A 16,458-nucleotide genomic window follows, 5' to 3' on the forward strand; every position below is an offset into this window, starting at 1 on the left:
GTAAAATGAGGAGGAGCAACAAGCTGTTCAGTCCACTTGTCCTAATGCTTATGGTTTTCAATTCATGGTGAAACCATGAGTATCGGATAGAGTGTAGTTCTGCATCTGTGGTGTATTGGTGAAGCAAATACGAAGTATCAAAAAAGTATCTCTTGCCAACACCCTTCACATTACAGTGAGATGTGAGGCAATTTGTTCCTTGATCTTTTTAGGTAATTTTCATTATCATTTGCTTTTAGGAAGGAGGATGGGAATGAGGTCTGTTTATAAACTCTTGACTTTAGGTGTTTCCATCTTGTATCTGGCTTGCAGGTGAGGCGAGGTTTTGTGTGCCCTGTTACCAGAGAGTGCTTTCGTACAGTGAGCATTCCAAAGGCTGCTATGACCATTACTCCTGGAGTTATTCTTCCTTGGAATGGCATTTTTTTTTCTGAAAGCATAATCAGTTGTATAGTCCTCGAATAATAGTTTGCTAGGTAACTCCCATGAGTTTTATGTGGGAAATGAATGGAGAATATGGATTAGCCAGTGAGGGAAGTCTGTGGTGTTGCGGCTTTTTTAAATTGGTATTTACTCTCTTCAAATCCAAAATAGGATGAAAGATTAGCCAGATTTATAGAAACATCACCTGTTACGGAGACCCCATGTGGAAATGTTAGCCCAAAGTGTGACATGTTGTTTGCAATAGAACCTGTGGTATGGCTGTAATCATGCAAGTATCTGTTTACATGACCACGTAACAGAGTTCTAAGTTAGTTAGAAATAGGACTCTCTATGCTGCTCCTTGGGCTTCTGATAAAAGCATTTTAATGGAAGAGTGAAGCCACTGACGTGTCTGTTGCGAGAAGATGCTGAGGCTTATCTATATAAAATTTTTCAGGGTTTTCTGTTTCTAGAAACATTTTAAAGCTAACAAGAAACATGGCTTCTTTTTTAAAAAAAAAAAATCTGGATTCACCTTTAAATCTGAAATATCCTACACATATGCAAAGTATCCATATCTCAGCATATTTCTTACTCTCTGAACCTTTGGTAAGGTTGTTCATTAGAGAAGTCCTTGAAGCTTTTAAGGGCTGTTTTGGGGCCATACACTGCATTTATCTTCCTAAAGTATTCACAACTTGCTTTCAAGTGTGTGCTAAAATGTTGAACATTACAAAGTCTTTGCATTATATGGTGTTATTTTGCTCTTTCAGATGATCAGAAATACTCAGCAGAGCACCTGGTTCTGTAGCCCTCAGAGGTGTGAGTTAGTTTTATTGCCACTGACAGAGAGCCTGGTTTGTCTTTATAGATTATTGCCTTGCACAAATAAAACAAGGAATGTTTTGTTTGTTACATGGGATAATAAAATATTGGACCCTGACTTTAGAAGCAGTTTTAGGTCAGCCTGCAAACTTGTACTAATAGCTTTTGGGGGAGTAAGGGGAAAAAAATTGAGCAGGATGAAATATTTAAGAGTTGAGTCATTTCTTATGGAGTAGCTTATTAAAACATAAAGTGGTTAATGATCCCATTAAATCTCATTATGTCATTTCATGCTGTATCAAAGGAAGCAATTAAACAGAAAGGTAATTGCCTCAGGTTAACTCCTAAAAATTTTAAGTATTTAACAGCTGGATTACAGAAAGTTACATCTTTAGAATTTATCTAGTATACACCAAACCCTCAGGTATTGTGTACTTTACTTACATAATGCAGAATTCCACAAACCTGATTAATGTGATGGAGATATAATTACATAATCTGGTATTTACAAGACATTAATTGGAACATGGAGATACCTTAATATAATTCTTTATGTATCTACTTGCCCTTCTGTCCTTATGTTTACTGGTACAGCATGTTTTGACACTCATTTGTAGTATTTAAATTATTCTGTTTTTTAAAAAAACCTCTTAAAAGATTTATTCATCTATAAAAATGAACCATCCGTTTTGACCTAAGTTTTTAGCAACATCTTATATTCTTTCACTGGAAGTGTTTTACAGGGGAGCTGCACAGGGAACCCACTTGGCTGGGATTTAGAGGAAGGATGTGCAGGAGGAGATGGGATGATATCCTCCTTGAAGTGTTATTGTAGTTCATCCAAAGAGGAGGTTTATTTAAGAGCACACTTCCCAAGTTTTTTGTGTACTGGAAAAATAATGAAAAAAAACCTGTTTTCTCTGTTTGTTGGCACTATAAGCCTGTTACTTACAAATTATTTTATTTTGTGTATTCGAAGAGAACTAGTTAAAAAGTGGTACAGTACCTCTCCCCACTGTGTGACTTCAAAGCAAAACTGAAGTGAAACAAGGGTTAAAGCAAAGGCTAAGGTAAGGTGAGTCAAGAGGATTAAATGTGAGGCTTGTAGCATTCTGGATAGAAAGGAAAGATGGTACTAATGGATATAAGGTAGGAGCAAGATATCATGATGAGTGTTGTTAATTTAGAGCAGCAAGATGATTCCATGCTTGCTGTAGTGTCGGGACCAGTTGCCAAATAATAGCAAGAAAACTGCTGATGCTGAGGGGTCTCATATATGATGTTGGGAAATGCTGATGATATGGAAGTGACATTTATCTGCAAGTACGTATAGCATGCAAGCATGGGGGGCAAAGGAGTAATCGAGTGTTTTCCTGTAACTAGAAATAGTAGGATAGAATTGAGGTACAGCAGAAGTCAAAAGAAAGACTTAAGACATGTTATCTTAGTGGAGAATCTAATTTGCTAGAGGAGTAGAAGTTCTGTTGCAGTTGTTCAGAAGCAGGACTGGATGATTAATTATATTTTTTTTTAAGAAGTATTTTGTTTAAAGTAGGATCCTTGATAGAGGCATGAGAGGAATGACTTACTGTCTTCTCCACTGTTATTTTACTTTCAGACAACAACAATACAGGCCACTCCAGCAGACTGAAAGCTCATTAAATTAAAAAGAAAGCGCCAAATATATGAACTTCATTGTTATTTTTCTTCCTGTTAGTTAAAATGTTTTCTGATCCTCACATGTGATACAATAGGAATGTTGTGAACTCAGGATAAATATTTAAGAAATCTGCAGTGGAAGGAGGTGCTGTGCTGAAACTGTGACTGGATCTCTGCTTGTGCTCATAGAGTCTGGGCATAAGGAGGTTGGGGTGTGCATCTTCTCACTCCAGCTGAAAGCAAGGGACTCCCTTCACTGTTATCTGCAAGATTTAGATTTGTTGTGTTTATTTGGGAGGTGGAACTCAAGAATTAAAGTGAGATTTATCTTTTTATCTTTTTTCTTTTTTTTTTCACACTGGATGAAAGGAAACAATTACAGGCCTTTATCAGCATCAACCTCATGTTTGTGTCTGTAGGAGTCTCTATTAAATCCTCACTGGCAATTTTACCTCAACTTGTTCATCATATAATGGACATCCAATAAAGCCTATATCCTAGCTAAAATATTTCCATCTGTCATCTTCTATGGGTAAAAATAATTCGGAGTATATGGAAATCTTGGCTGTGTTGCAGTCTCTTGCATCCTGGATTATTTTTAGACTCAAATTCTCTGGTTTGTTTTTCTAGGATCCCCACGCTGAAGAGTTTGAAGACAAGGAATGGATGTTTGTCATAGAGAATGTAAGATGGAATGTTTTTATGGATTTTTTATATGTATAAGACTTAATCATTTAAAAAGATTAAAAGTTGTCCAGATGCTGAAAAAGTCTTGAATAAAATTTGAGCAGCTGAATCACAGTAGATCCTAGTTCTGTAGTAATGAGGGCTTATTAAAATACCTATTGTTATGTTACCATTAAAATACAGGAGAGGGGAGTGCTATACTACACTGCTTGGATTCCTTCCCTGTAAGCATCAGTCTGCCTTGCATTAGTTTGCTGTGAGCAATGGAGTAAACAAGTTAGAGTTGGGTTATGACTCACTGTTTTATGGGCTGTGACACATTATTTGTGTATGAGCAGGGCAGGGAACAAGTCAGAGCTGGGTTATGACATCTGTACCTCCCAGATGGCACTGTACCCTTCTGGGGTTGAATGACACTCTTTAGGGATGAGCAGAGCTTCATTGCTTGCCTTTGATAGGTAATTTGGGGCAGGATGGGGCAGGAGGTCACGTAGTGAGGAGTGCGAGTCACGAGGTGCTCCCTGGGATCCAGTCTCGCCCTCTGCGTGTCCTGTGCACCAAGTGAAAACCCAAAAGCTGCTCCTGTGAATCTCTGACTCCTCCAAGTCAGGAGCTCCCAGAACTTCATGGAGAGCTGAGTTCCTGAGGGCTGTACAAACAACAGGCTCTGCCAAACTGCAAATGCTTGAGATTGCATAGAGCAAGTGCTTAATGAAGTACTTTTTTCCTTTCCCTTCTCTGTGCTGGGGAGCAGCTTCCGCTCTGGGGCTGCCTGGGCCGAAAAAAGGAGAAGCTGCTTTACCTGGGGTTTTCTTGAAGAGGAAACTTTGTTTTGAAATACATTTTAAAGGATTGCAGTATCAAAACAGAGTGTTTATTGCTCATTAATATAGTTTCATTATGGACTGTTTCTCAGTAATATGATTTAATTTTTATATTGCTTTTAAAAAAGAAAATGCTCTTCTACCAAGTAGTACCACATAGCACTGAAGTGTGGGGATGGAATGGATTTTGCATGGTATCTTTTTGTACCTAAAAATGCTTTTTCTTGTCAATATTGGAAAATGATTTGAATGTCTAAAGCTAAGGTTTATCCTTATTACCAGTAAGCTAACATTTAAAAGGGCTAAAAGCAATGTGCTTTATTTCTACTTTTGTTTTAAATGTCAAGTTTCTATTTTCACTTACAACACTTGTTAACACAAAACACAGTTTAGTTACTGTTTCCTGGAGTTTCCTTTTCTTTCTCATGTAGTTTATTTTAATCAGGAAAGTCTCCATCCCCAATTGTCACTTTACAAGTAGCTTGGGATAAAACAACGTCAGTGTGTTTCTCAGCCAGCCCCTCTGGGTATAGCTGGATTTCCTATGACGTTGCAGATGATTTTTTTCAGGATTTTATATGGGGCATGTAGACTGACTTTGTGTCCTGCTTTTTTTACGTGTTGGTGTATTCCATGTAGAGGGGGCAGCAGTGCATCTGCTGTTCTTGCTCTCTGCCTCACACCTTCGCTGAGCTGTGCAGGGCAATCTTCTTGTTATGTGGGAACTTCTTTACAACCTCAGTTGTGCTGTTAGTTCATCTCACAAGAACTGCCAAATAGTCACTGGTAGGTAGATGTTCATTCTTTGGAGGATATAGAAATAGTATCCTCAGAATAATAAATTTAATAAATAGTTACGCTGCAAAAATTATTGTGGGCTAAAGCAGCTGTGAAACTGGCTGCTTTCAATCACCTCTTTCTCCTTTTTTTTTTTTTTTTTTTAAATGCTGGAAGAGGTGGAGAAACTCTTTTCCCAGAGTAACAGCTCCACTTAGTGGTGGATGAAAACATGTTCATCGGTTCGAGCAAGGGACAAATGATCCTATGGCTGGCTGACATTCCAGAGCATGAAACACCTGCCTGTTAGAAATAGGGGAGCTGGGGAGGCCGGAGGTTGATCTCCTCACTCCTTAAATTGTAGGCATTTACCCTCTTCGGGCCTAATGTATGATTTGCCTGGTTTTACAACAATGTATTCATCATCAACCTGACAAGACCAGATTACCTTTGGGAAGCATAGGGGCATTTACAGTCCTTTGAGACCTTTTCCTTTCTGTCTGAGGAAGTTCTCTGCCCTGAGAGGCTGCAGGGTTTCACTTCCTCTTTGGTCAGCAGCACTCATAACACAAAATACTGAAGTCTGAAGAGCTTAGGGATGTGCTTGAATTGTGAAGCTATCTGAATTCTGCTAAAAATTTTGAGTTTGTTTCTTTTTTTAACTAGTATTAAAAGTCAATCTTGAAAATAATTTTGTAATGCTTCAGTATTAATGAGCAAAGACCAGGTAAAAGAGAGATTCAACTGCAGTTTGATGCCTCTGCTGGCAGATACTACCAAATTCCAAACAAGTTTATGCTGCCCTTTCAGAGGGATTCTTAAGTAGTGATGAGGTAATTTGTGCAAGAAAGCCATGCTGTAAATGAAAATCAAACAAAATACTTGTTTGTTGTGGTTATTTTCTTGTTTGGGGTATATGTACATTACTTCATGGTCCATTACCTTGGTTATTTTCGATTTTTTTTTCTAGCTGTATTTTTATTGCCCTAGTCACTCTGTATTTGTGTTTTAGTAGGTGAACTTTGTCATCCACTGTATGTATAATCCATAAATAGTTTGATCATAGAGCAGTTCCTTTCCATTTAAATCTTGGTATTCATTTTCCATCAGCCTTTTCCACGTCTTTATCTCCTTCACAGCTGTGTTCTTTGTATATTTACTGATAACTTTCTTGTCTCTAATTTTATCTCTCTTTGACCACACTCTGTGTAATTGATTATCTGCTTTTACTTCATGAGGCAGTTCTTGGAATTCTCTTGGGGATTTTTATGTTCTTCTGACTAGTAACATTGGATGTTCAGGTTGGCTGTTGCAAGTAGGAGAGAAAGAAATCATAACTGAGAGTAAGACTAGCCCATGTGTGGAGTGGTAATAGACTTTCAAAATCTTACGGACTGGTATTAGTGTATTTTTCCTATTCCATTTAGAGAACAAGGGCTAGTTGCCTTCCATTTTATAAGCCCCTTGCTTTAGTAAGTGATTTTTCTCTCTCATTGTTTCTATGGGTAGCTTGAATATATGCTGTTTCCACATGTGATTCCTTTCACTGAGCTCATTGAGTGTCCTCTCAGAGGTGCCAGGGGGGAGGGCAGTTTTAGTCAACTTACACCTCTGAGAAGCATTCAGCTGACCCAAAGTTTGGGCTGTGTTTCTTCGTCTCTGCAAATTGTTTAGCTAATGGAATGAGAAAGGGATAGGAGGGAAGAGAGGTTTAAATTGGTCCAAAGATGTGAAAGCTTTCACTGGCTCTGTGTACAAGAACTTTGTCTCAAATAAAGGTATCTGAAGCAATGGAAAAATGTCCTTTTGCTTCCTAGCATGCTCAAAGTACGTAAGAACATCTACTGAGAACAAACCATAATGTTTACTTGTTTGCTGGCAGTTTTGTAGACAGTTACTTCCTACATTCTTAATGGAACGGAAAGATCCACGGAATGTTTTCCAACTTGAAAATGCACAGACTATGAAACAAGTTTTCCAGCTTTTTGTCAAAAATACTTTTTTTTTTTGTCAAAAATATTTTTTGAGCCCATGTTTGTGTCTCTAATAGCACAGTAATATATTCCAAAGTTCATAGTAGGCTTCTCCATCTTCCCACCTGGGCCTTTGTTTCTTTTTTGTCTGTAGGTCATTCCCAGGGCTCAGGGCTGTGGTGAGCAAGCCCTTTCCAGCAGGAAATTCCTCTGACAATAATTGCTGTTATTCCTGACATGAACTGTAGCCCTCTTTTTTATGTGGCAGGCCTATTAAAACTCGGTCTTTGCTAACAACAGAAGAGGACATCCCAGACCTACTGATTTGGCAGATGAATGCAGGAAAATGCCCCACCTGTTGTTGAAGCTTTGCTCATGGATTCCTGTGAGCTGGGGCTGGAGGCAGCCTCACCTGACCTGCACTGTTGCCTCAAGGCAGCATAATTCCAGACAAACACTTGCCTAAACAGTTTTTAAAAAAAAAAAATAAGGTGGGCTCTCTGCAGCACTGCCAGTCAGCCTCTTCCAAAGCTCCATTGTCCTTGTTGGGAATCGTTCTGGCCCAGATCTTTGTTGATAGACTTTAAGGCTGCTCTTCATTTTCTTAGCAATTACAGCTCTGGACAACAGATTCTGCTTTCCGTGTGGCTGGAGGCTCCCTCCTTCTGGTCTCTGACTAATCAACCCCAATGATGTGACAGTGGTTATGTGTGGGATTTCACTTTCCATGATTTCATTAGCAGATCATTAGCATTCTCTTTCCACGGATTCATTTATGTGAGTGAGTGCTCAGTGTCCTGCTCTGCTTCTGCTGCCTGTGGCTTTCAGTGACTGGCAGCGCCCAGCTCTGCTTGCACTCTGTCACCTGCCTGGGGAAGCACGCCAGGCAGAATTTCCAGGCTGTTCTTGTATTGAGATCTAGGAGACTGAACTGACTTCTGCATCTGTCTTTTCTAGAGAGTATTCCAAAATGCTTTGATGCCTTTTTAGACACTGTTTTCTAATGGTGCCTTTTTGAATATGCCCACTGAAACTTCTGCAATGAGAGAAAAAAAAGAGTCTAGAATTTGCTGTTCATGCTGGCCTGCAGGGAAGAGCTACAAAGAATAACAAGTTTAAGCTGAAAAAATGAGATTTGACTTTGCCTTCTGTCTCGCTCCTGTGTAACTTCGGGAACCCTAACCTAGAAGGAGTTCTGAATTGGCCTCCACTCAAATATCAGCAAAGCCTCGGAATGAAAGAACCATTAGAAAATGTTACAGAACATTTGACATAATCCGGCTTCATTTTATTGGTATGTGTGTGTTCTTTTGTGGTTGTCATCCCCCAGTCCACCCTTCCCCCCGTTGCCTCTGAAATTCTGGATCATGGTTGCTTATGATGATTTCTCATTTTGAATGCCCTGGAGCATGTTTTATCACTCACAGGTTTGGGGAGATTATTTCTCTCTCTTAAAACGCCTGGCATGACACCACAAATAAAGGTGATAAATAAGGTGAAAGTAATGGGAAAGAGAGGACAGGTGGTGGGATATAGAAATGCATTTGTTTCTAGTCTTAAAGGAGACCAATTTTAAATGTGATAGAATAAAATGATGTATTACCAAAAAGTTAGGTTCTCATCAGATACAGCTCTGAATATGCTGTTTTCCAGATGAAGCTTTTTTGAGAAATAACTCATTTGAATAGGAACAGTAATTAGCCCAGAATTTTGGTAAAATCATACTTTTTTGCTGAGTGGTTGAATATTTTTTACTACAGTACTGCTGCAACACTTAACTCTGCAAGTGCAAGTTTTGCTTTACATCTGAATGAAAGCCCGAGTCTAATCTTTCCACCTGTTTCTGGAAATAGATGTTGGGAAGCAAATGCCAGCATAGGGCAGGGAACTGAAATTCTGAGTACTGCTGATGCCGTTTGCTGGAAGAACCTGGGGGAAAAGACTGACATAGGAATAGGGTAATTCCTTCCTTGCTGATCCATTGCTATACCAGAATTTATTACAAAATCTTGGCTATCTTGTCTAGTGCATCTTTGTAGCATGTGGGAGCTTAGGTCTAAATTGGCTATTTCCTTTATTTAAGAGAAAGTAGTAAAAGCCTCTCTATCCATTCGTTTTGTATTTTTTGCTTGAAGTAATTTTTTGCTTAAAATAATAATTGATCGGGTTAGCTTTTTTCTGAATTAAATGTCTGCATTTAATGTATTTAGAATAGCTCATAGTTCAGACATGCTTTCCTGGTCCTTTAATTCCCCTGTCATATTCTGCTGTGTGTGATTATGTGAACTGTGACTGGCTGCCTGTGTAAATTAGGCTGAGTATTCTGGTCTAGATATAGCTAGGAATTAAATGCTGCTTTGTCAGCTGTCTCACTCTTGTTCTGCTTTAAATGAAATAGAGATTCAGAAAACTTGTTTTACTTTTAGTTTTTGCTTACATTAAATATTTAGCACTTTGTTCTAGTTGAGAAATCTCCGAGATTAGGCCTTTGGAGCAAAACTTGCAGAAATTGTTGTCTTGATTGGCTGCTCTGGCTGTAAAGGAGCCAGGGTAGGAAATCTTTCTCAGAGGCCTGATCCTGTGCTTTTCCAGTAATACATATTTGTTCCTTCTGTGCTCCATGATGGTATTTCTGGGCAATTTTATTTAAAATGGGAATATGATTAGGGGCAGAGTCCTGACTCCAGAAAAGAGCAGGAGAGAGGCTTCTGCACAGAGTGGATCACCCTGGTTTGGGGTGTCTGAGAGTGGGTGATTCCCCTGTGTATCCACACTGACCCTTTGGGAGTCCCTTACCTAAACAATCCCCTTGGATTTTTGGCATCTTCTCTGAAAAGTACAGAAGGTAATGGAAGTAGATTGCACACTTGAGTTCTGCTGGAAAAATCTTACACCAAGTGCTGTAGGACAAGTAAATGACCACCTGTATTTAGGGCAAGTGTTACACGAGGAAGGCCTGAAAGACTGTGGGTGTTTTCCCCTCTATTCGGCCCAGCACAAAGGGGAGGCACCAGCAGCCCTGATTCTGGGTAGGCGTTGTGAGGGCAGGAGCTCCATAAACTTTCCTAAGGAGCATTGTCAATTAATTGATGTTTTGACCTGCAGCCACCCTGGTATCCCAAAGCAAAGCCTGTTAGTGTTCACTCAGGACATAACACTTGCTGTCTGCAATGTCCTTTTCCTTCTGACCAAAACAAGACTGTACCCAGATCACCTGGAATTAGGGCCACTGTGAATAATTTCTTTCATTAATATGTAATAACCTATTAAAGCAGAGCTGAGAGATGACAGAAATCTTATTTCAATAAGAATTTTAGAGAAATTGTTAAAACAACTGCTAATATCTAATTAACTTTTTACACTTTTAATAGCATTTTTTATCTTCAATGAGTGTGAAATTTGAGTCCATCCAACTCTTCTCTACTGTGCTTTTTCAAAAATAGTTATGAAAGTTTTCTTCTGTTATTTGATCTTCATCTCCTAAACGAAATGCAGTGCCCAAACTGTTCTTTAAATAGTGTTGTTTCTGATGCTGTGTTAATAGCTGCACCAAGTGCATCTGTATCAAAGATAATGTGGCAGATGATACGGCAGTTTTGAAAACTGTATTACAGCATTTGGGCATACCATTTTCTGGTGAAGGAAACAGCTCATTTTCTGATGTTTGTCCTACAGTTACATGGGAGGGTCTTGCAAATGGCAGCTGGAAAGAGAAGTCCCCTGGGCTCCAGGCAGAGCATCCTGGGTGTGAGGCTCTGGCTTTGTAGCTCACAAAGTGTGGTACAATAACACACATGGCAACATTTAATTTATACAGTTATTATTGATTCACAGCAGTAAAGTACAACTGTTTTCTAAATTGCTTAGAACCATTTTGTTTGGGTTTTTGAGGGGAGGCTATTTCCTGCTAGAAGAATCTGTCTCCTATAGCTGAGTTGTACAAGACAGCTGATTGGAGTTGCTATCAGTGGTGTCCTTTGCCAGCTGGAGGGGGGAAGCTGATAAACAAGGCAGACAGCTTTGGAAACAAACCTCTAATACCACATTAGGCATGTTTAAAACCAGCAGTGTGTTTCAGCCACTCTTAGCATATGTTTATTCATAGAAAATCAGCAGTAAAATACACTTGCCAGCACATGCAAGAGCCGGAGTCTGCATGAGGTCCTTTCTCTTTCAGACATCAAATACACAAGAGTGTCTTGGTAATTGTTTTACAGTGGGGTTCTAATCATACTCCAGGCATAAGCTGAGCCAAGCAACTTGCCTTTTAATAGAAAAGTATTTGCTTTTAAGCTTGTTCAGCTTGCCACATTTTTTCTGGTTTTCATGTGTCTGGTTTTTATGTGTTTTTACATCTCCATACAGTCACGGCTGTGTGTTTGCTCTTGGTGCGGTTCAGAATATCATTATGTAAAATACCACTGTCTGGGGCAGCATTATGATGGATAAATTTCATTTTTGACCTGGTAGCTATACGGTGTTAAAACAGCAGCATATGCTGCTGCCATGTAGTACAAAATATTCAGTGTGGAAAATGGAAAAAATGGCAATGCATTTAATGAAAAATATTTTTGACATAAGTCACCTTCAAAGGCAGATAATCTGGGAGTCAAATTGAATATTTTGGTTGATTTGAGATAATACCTTGCAATTGCATGTGCTCAAGGTACGGAAATAAGTGTCAAAAAAAGAATTAAAATATCCATTATTGTGTAAAATGTAGCTCTGCATTAAGTAACTGGATAGGATTGTACATGCAAGCAGTTGTAATTTAACTGAGAGCATATTATTTAAAAACAGTGGCCAGCAGCAGAACTATAGCCAGCTGACAGGAAAATAAGAGTTCTGGCCTCCTGAAAACCCTTGTTATTAGGAAAACCATCTGGCAGTGTAATAGCTCTGAGTGTTATTTCTTTCAGCCTCTTATCTTTGCTTGTTAGCTGTCTTAATAGAGTTTAATATAATAGAAATTAATTGACCTCCATAACTTAATTGATGACATTTCATTCATTTCCCTCCCAGCATATTCTTCATTCTGAATTGATGCTGCACCATCATATTGTGTGTTTCGTGTGAAGTTTCTCCTTTCTCGTTGTTTTGCTTTATCTATATCTGAGCCAAATTGCTTCTTGAATCTTGACAGGCAGTAGAAACGAGCTTTTTCTGGTTTAGCTTAGGTGTGGTGGCAACCTGAGTCTTGGCTGGAAAGATTGCCCGGATAAAACGGTATTGAATAAGGTGCCATAAATGGCATTTTGTAACTTATCAGTATTTTCTCTTGTTTCCATGTACTAGCATAAATATAAGATTAAACCGAATTTTTGCCAAATTTTGGACCCATACAAAGTTGCATCCCTGAACTCAAAGGTTGCTGTTCTGAGCACAGCGGGCTATATGTCCTGGTTCTGGCCAGGACAGGGTTAATTTTTGCAGTCTAGGAGGGGAACAGCGGAGGATGATTTTTTCCAGCTTCTCACTCCTTTTTCCTCTTTCAGGCCTGTTACAACAGCTTTTGGGAAATTTGAATTTCCCTTGGATGCTAAAGAAAGCATTTTCTTGTTGCTATTTCTGCTATGACTCCTCAGTGCAGTCCACACCTGCTTAGAGTCAGGACAGAGATTTCTGGGAAGGTCATTCAAAGATCTGCCGCAAGGGTGGATAGTCATGGGTGGTATGGAATGTGGGAGAAAATGGTCCAGTATTCAGGGAAATTCTCTGCTCTGATGGTTTGGAAGTTCACCCCTGAACAACTACAGGCAAAGTGACAGAATATTTGCAAGGCTGTGGCAACTCCAGAGAGGAGCAATTTATTGCAGTGTGCTGGGCCCTAGCTGCTCTTCACCAGACACAGTTCAATACTGGACAGCACCCTCAGGGGGAGGAGGAGGAAATCAGACCTGCTGGCACCGTGGCTACTCAAACTGAGCTGAACCAGGGGGACAGTTGGTAGCAGCTGGTCTTACACAGAAGGAGAAATCCAAGGCAAGATCAGTTTGCATAGTGAGGGATGAAGAGGAAGCAGGGCCCTCACAACAGGAGGAAGAGGCAGGGCCAGAGATGATCACCCGATCCCTATCCCGGACTGAGCTGTGAGAGTAAGATTTTGGCCGCCAGTCTGGGCAGCCCCTGGTGACCTGGCTGCTCCGATGCTGGGATATCGTGGCCCATGGTATGAAGGCCAAGCACCTGGGATCCCTGTCCTGGGATGTGGGCATTGACCAGGGAATTGGGAAGAGGACAGGAACTCTGAGTCTCTGGAGGCAACTCCTGCCAAGTGTGAGGGAAAGGTGTTCTCCCGTGGATTATCCAGTAGTGCACACAGGCAGGTGGAATGCCACAGAGAAAGGTATCCGGTACCTGAGACAATCAGCTGCAGTGGAGGTAATCTATAGGGCTTCAAATTACAAGAGTCCCTTGTAGATCCAGATGAGGTCCAGCTGACGCAATCAACGTGATGGAAATTTGTAAGGAGCGTGCGTTGTCATGTGTCAACTCACTGGCATTGATGTCAATGAAAGGAGAACAAACAGTTCTTCAGGTGACTGCCTGACTCCAGCAATATGAAAGCCATCTCTTTGCCTCCCTACCGACCTGCACCTCGGCTGTGGAAAGACTAAGACTGTGAAGAGACTGGAAAGACTCAAGCAAGTTAGAGAGGAAACATCCCATGTCCCACCAGTACAGACCAGAGCCTCTGCTACTGGGAGCAAGTACCCCCCTGCTTGAGAGAGAGAGTTCACACCCTGAGGTACCCTGGGGTTTTACCTGCATGACCACGTGGAGGACAGGAGGAAGTGGGATGGAAAACCCACCTCTGCCCTGGCAGCATGGGTATGTGAGTTGAGAGGAAGAATGACCACCACAGGAAATTCTTCAAGGGTAAATGCCACACCAGTTTCCAGTGGGCAAGTCCTCAGACAGGAGGGAAGAGGCAGAGAGCAAGTGGAGCATGGTTTGGAGAGTCTCAGTGGGAACACTAAATTGGGCACTACCGTTCCTAAACCACAGCACTATACTTCAGCAATGTTTCTCACATTTTCCAGTGGCTTGAAAAGTTTTACATATATATATATGTATACACCAAGCATGATTCATGTGAAGTCTGAAGATGGTACGCAGTTGTGTGTTACATTGCACTGTTAAATAGCAGTATTTCTGCTTCTGGAGGATTTTCTCCCTCCGGACTAGAACTGAGAACAAACCAACCTGCCTTTCCTGGCAGTGTGGCAGAATGGCAGACTGAGCAGGATGGATGCCAGGTTTTCCAAGTTTGTTTTAATACCCTGTGCAACTTAGCTTGAGATAGGAAACAGCTGTGTCTGACTCTGAGGACTTTGCCTGCTAAAAATAAATACACTTACTAGTTTTCCGGGATTTTCTTTAAAGACTCAGTTTTTATATATAGTTTCAATGATTTATACTATAAGAGTATTCTGCTCAGCAAGGGATAAGATTAAAGAAACTCTTAAAGCTTTGTTCCCTAAAGCAAAACAACTCCATGAAACAGTCTCCAGTCACAGGAAGGCACAGCACAAAATTCAAAGAACACATACAATATTTACCAAACCAGAAGCGATGTTGAAAACTGTGTGAAGAATTGTGTCTCCTGTTTTTATCTGTAGATCCCTGAAATGAAAATTAATTATAGTTGCAATTTTTTTCCTGTTGAAGAGTGAGAAGTTACTTGGAATGTGAGATATGTAAGTGTTTTCCATGTTTGAGTGCTAAATAAATTCAGAAAAGAATACAAAAAGAACATAGAAATCAACTACCATCTAAATCTTCATCTGACAAAACCCTATACCTTTTCACCTCTCTTCCCCGCTCCCAGGTTGGTTTTGTTTTTTTCCCCCCAATGCTACTGTTCCAGTATTTGCTTTCCTTTTTTATATCTCTCCGTGAAAATGAGAAGTCCAAGATGCAAGACATGGCTAATGACAATGGCAAGGGGACACCAAGGGAGACTGGAAGGTCAGGCACTGCAGGCAGCAGGGAAAACATGGCTCTTCAGCATATTATACTTTGGAACCACACCCTTTCAGAATTGAAGAGAATTGTGTCTGTCTTCATCATTCAGAAAATCATATTCATTCAAATCATATTTTCTTGATATTTTCATTGCAACTGCAAGATGGAAGGTGCTATTTTAAGTGACAGCCGAATTTCTGGAAGTCATACCGTGGATGGACACAATCTGGGAAGACACATCTGGGTGATCTTTAGTCTCATCCCTACCATGCAAAACTTGTCTGTGCCCTATGGCATGTGCAAAACATTTTCCTATAGTAGCAAAGTTGCCACAATTTTTAGAAAGACATCATTCTTTTTCATGGGAAAAAAAGTCTGTCTTGATGCATTGGAAAGTGAGAAGGAAGTTGAGGGAGGGAATTCTGCCCCTCTTCTTAGTCCTGGAGAGGCCTCATCTGGAGTGTTGTGTCCAGTTCTGGGTCCCTCTGTACAAGAGAGACCTGGAGCTCCTGGAGTGAATCCACAGGAGGGCTATGGAGATGGTGTGTGGTCTGGAACACCTCCGTTATGAGGGCAGGCTGAGGGAGCTGGGCCTGTTTGGGCTGAAGAAGACTGTAAGGGGTTCTTACCAATGTGTATCAGTATTCAAAGGAGGGTGTTAAGAGGATGGAGCCAGGCTCTTCTTGGTGTTGTCGAGCAATAGGATGAGAGGCAACAAGCAGGAACTGGAACAAAGGAAGCCCTACCTGACCATGAGGAGGAAAAATTTCACTGAGATGGTGACTGGGCACTAGAAAGGCTACCCAGAAAGGTGGTGGAGTCTCCCTCACTGGAGATGGACATCCATCTGGACAACGTCCTAGGTAATGTGCTCTAGGGGACCCTGTTTGAACAGCGAGGTTGGACTAGATGATCCCAACCACAGTCCCTCCCCACCTTGCCCATTCGAGGAATCTGTGATTCTTTGAAAGAGGGTTTTACTTTGGTTTTGGTTGGTTGTTTTTCTACCTGTCAGGCAAAGATGAGTTGGAGTAACAGGCTGTGGTTTAGAGCTGATGGTATGTGGTGATACAGTTTCTATATGGAAAGGTCAATTGTGTGAGTGGGATTGAATACTTGTGCTGAAGAATGATTTATCAGGGCATGGTTGCTTCAAATCACTGAGTAATGCTGAAGATACTCATCACTATCACTGCAAGGAAGAGCTGTCACGTTATCTTCAAGTTCAGTATGAGTATAGATTAACAATCTTTAGCTTAGTTTGATTTGAAGCTGGGTATGGTGGCACACAAAACTGTGTTTAAACTGTGTTTATTCTCCCC

At 40.6% G+C, this 16,458-nt stretch overlaps 1 protein-coding gene across 12 annotated transcripts in view; it reads left to right on the plus strand.

The window, feature by feature from the left end:
- Positions 1-16,458, plus strand: part of EHBP1 (EH domain binding protein 1) — a 211,459-nt gene that overhangs the window by 43,004 nt on the left and 151,997 nt on the right. For all 12 annotated transcript variants that reach the window (XM_048296582.1, XM_048296572.1, XM_048296576.1 and 9 more), the window contains exon 5: positions 3,538-3,591. In XM_048296582.1, the coding sequence (XP_048152539.1) occupies positions 3,538-3,591 (54 nt within the window). The remainder of the gene's footprint in view (positions 1-3,537; positions 3,592-16,458) is intronic.

This window comes from Corvus hawaiiensis, chromosome 3 (assembly GCF_020740725.1).
Source record: "Corvus hawaiiensis isolate bCorHaw1 chromosome 3, bCorHaw1.pri.cur, whole genome shotgun sequence".
Classification (NCBI taxonomy): Eukaryota; Metazoa; Chordata; class Aves; order Passeriformes; family Corvidae; genus Corvus; species Corvus hawaiiensis.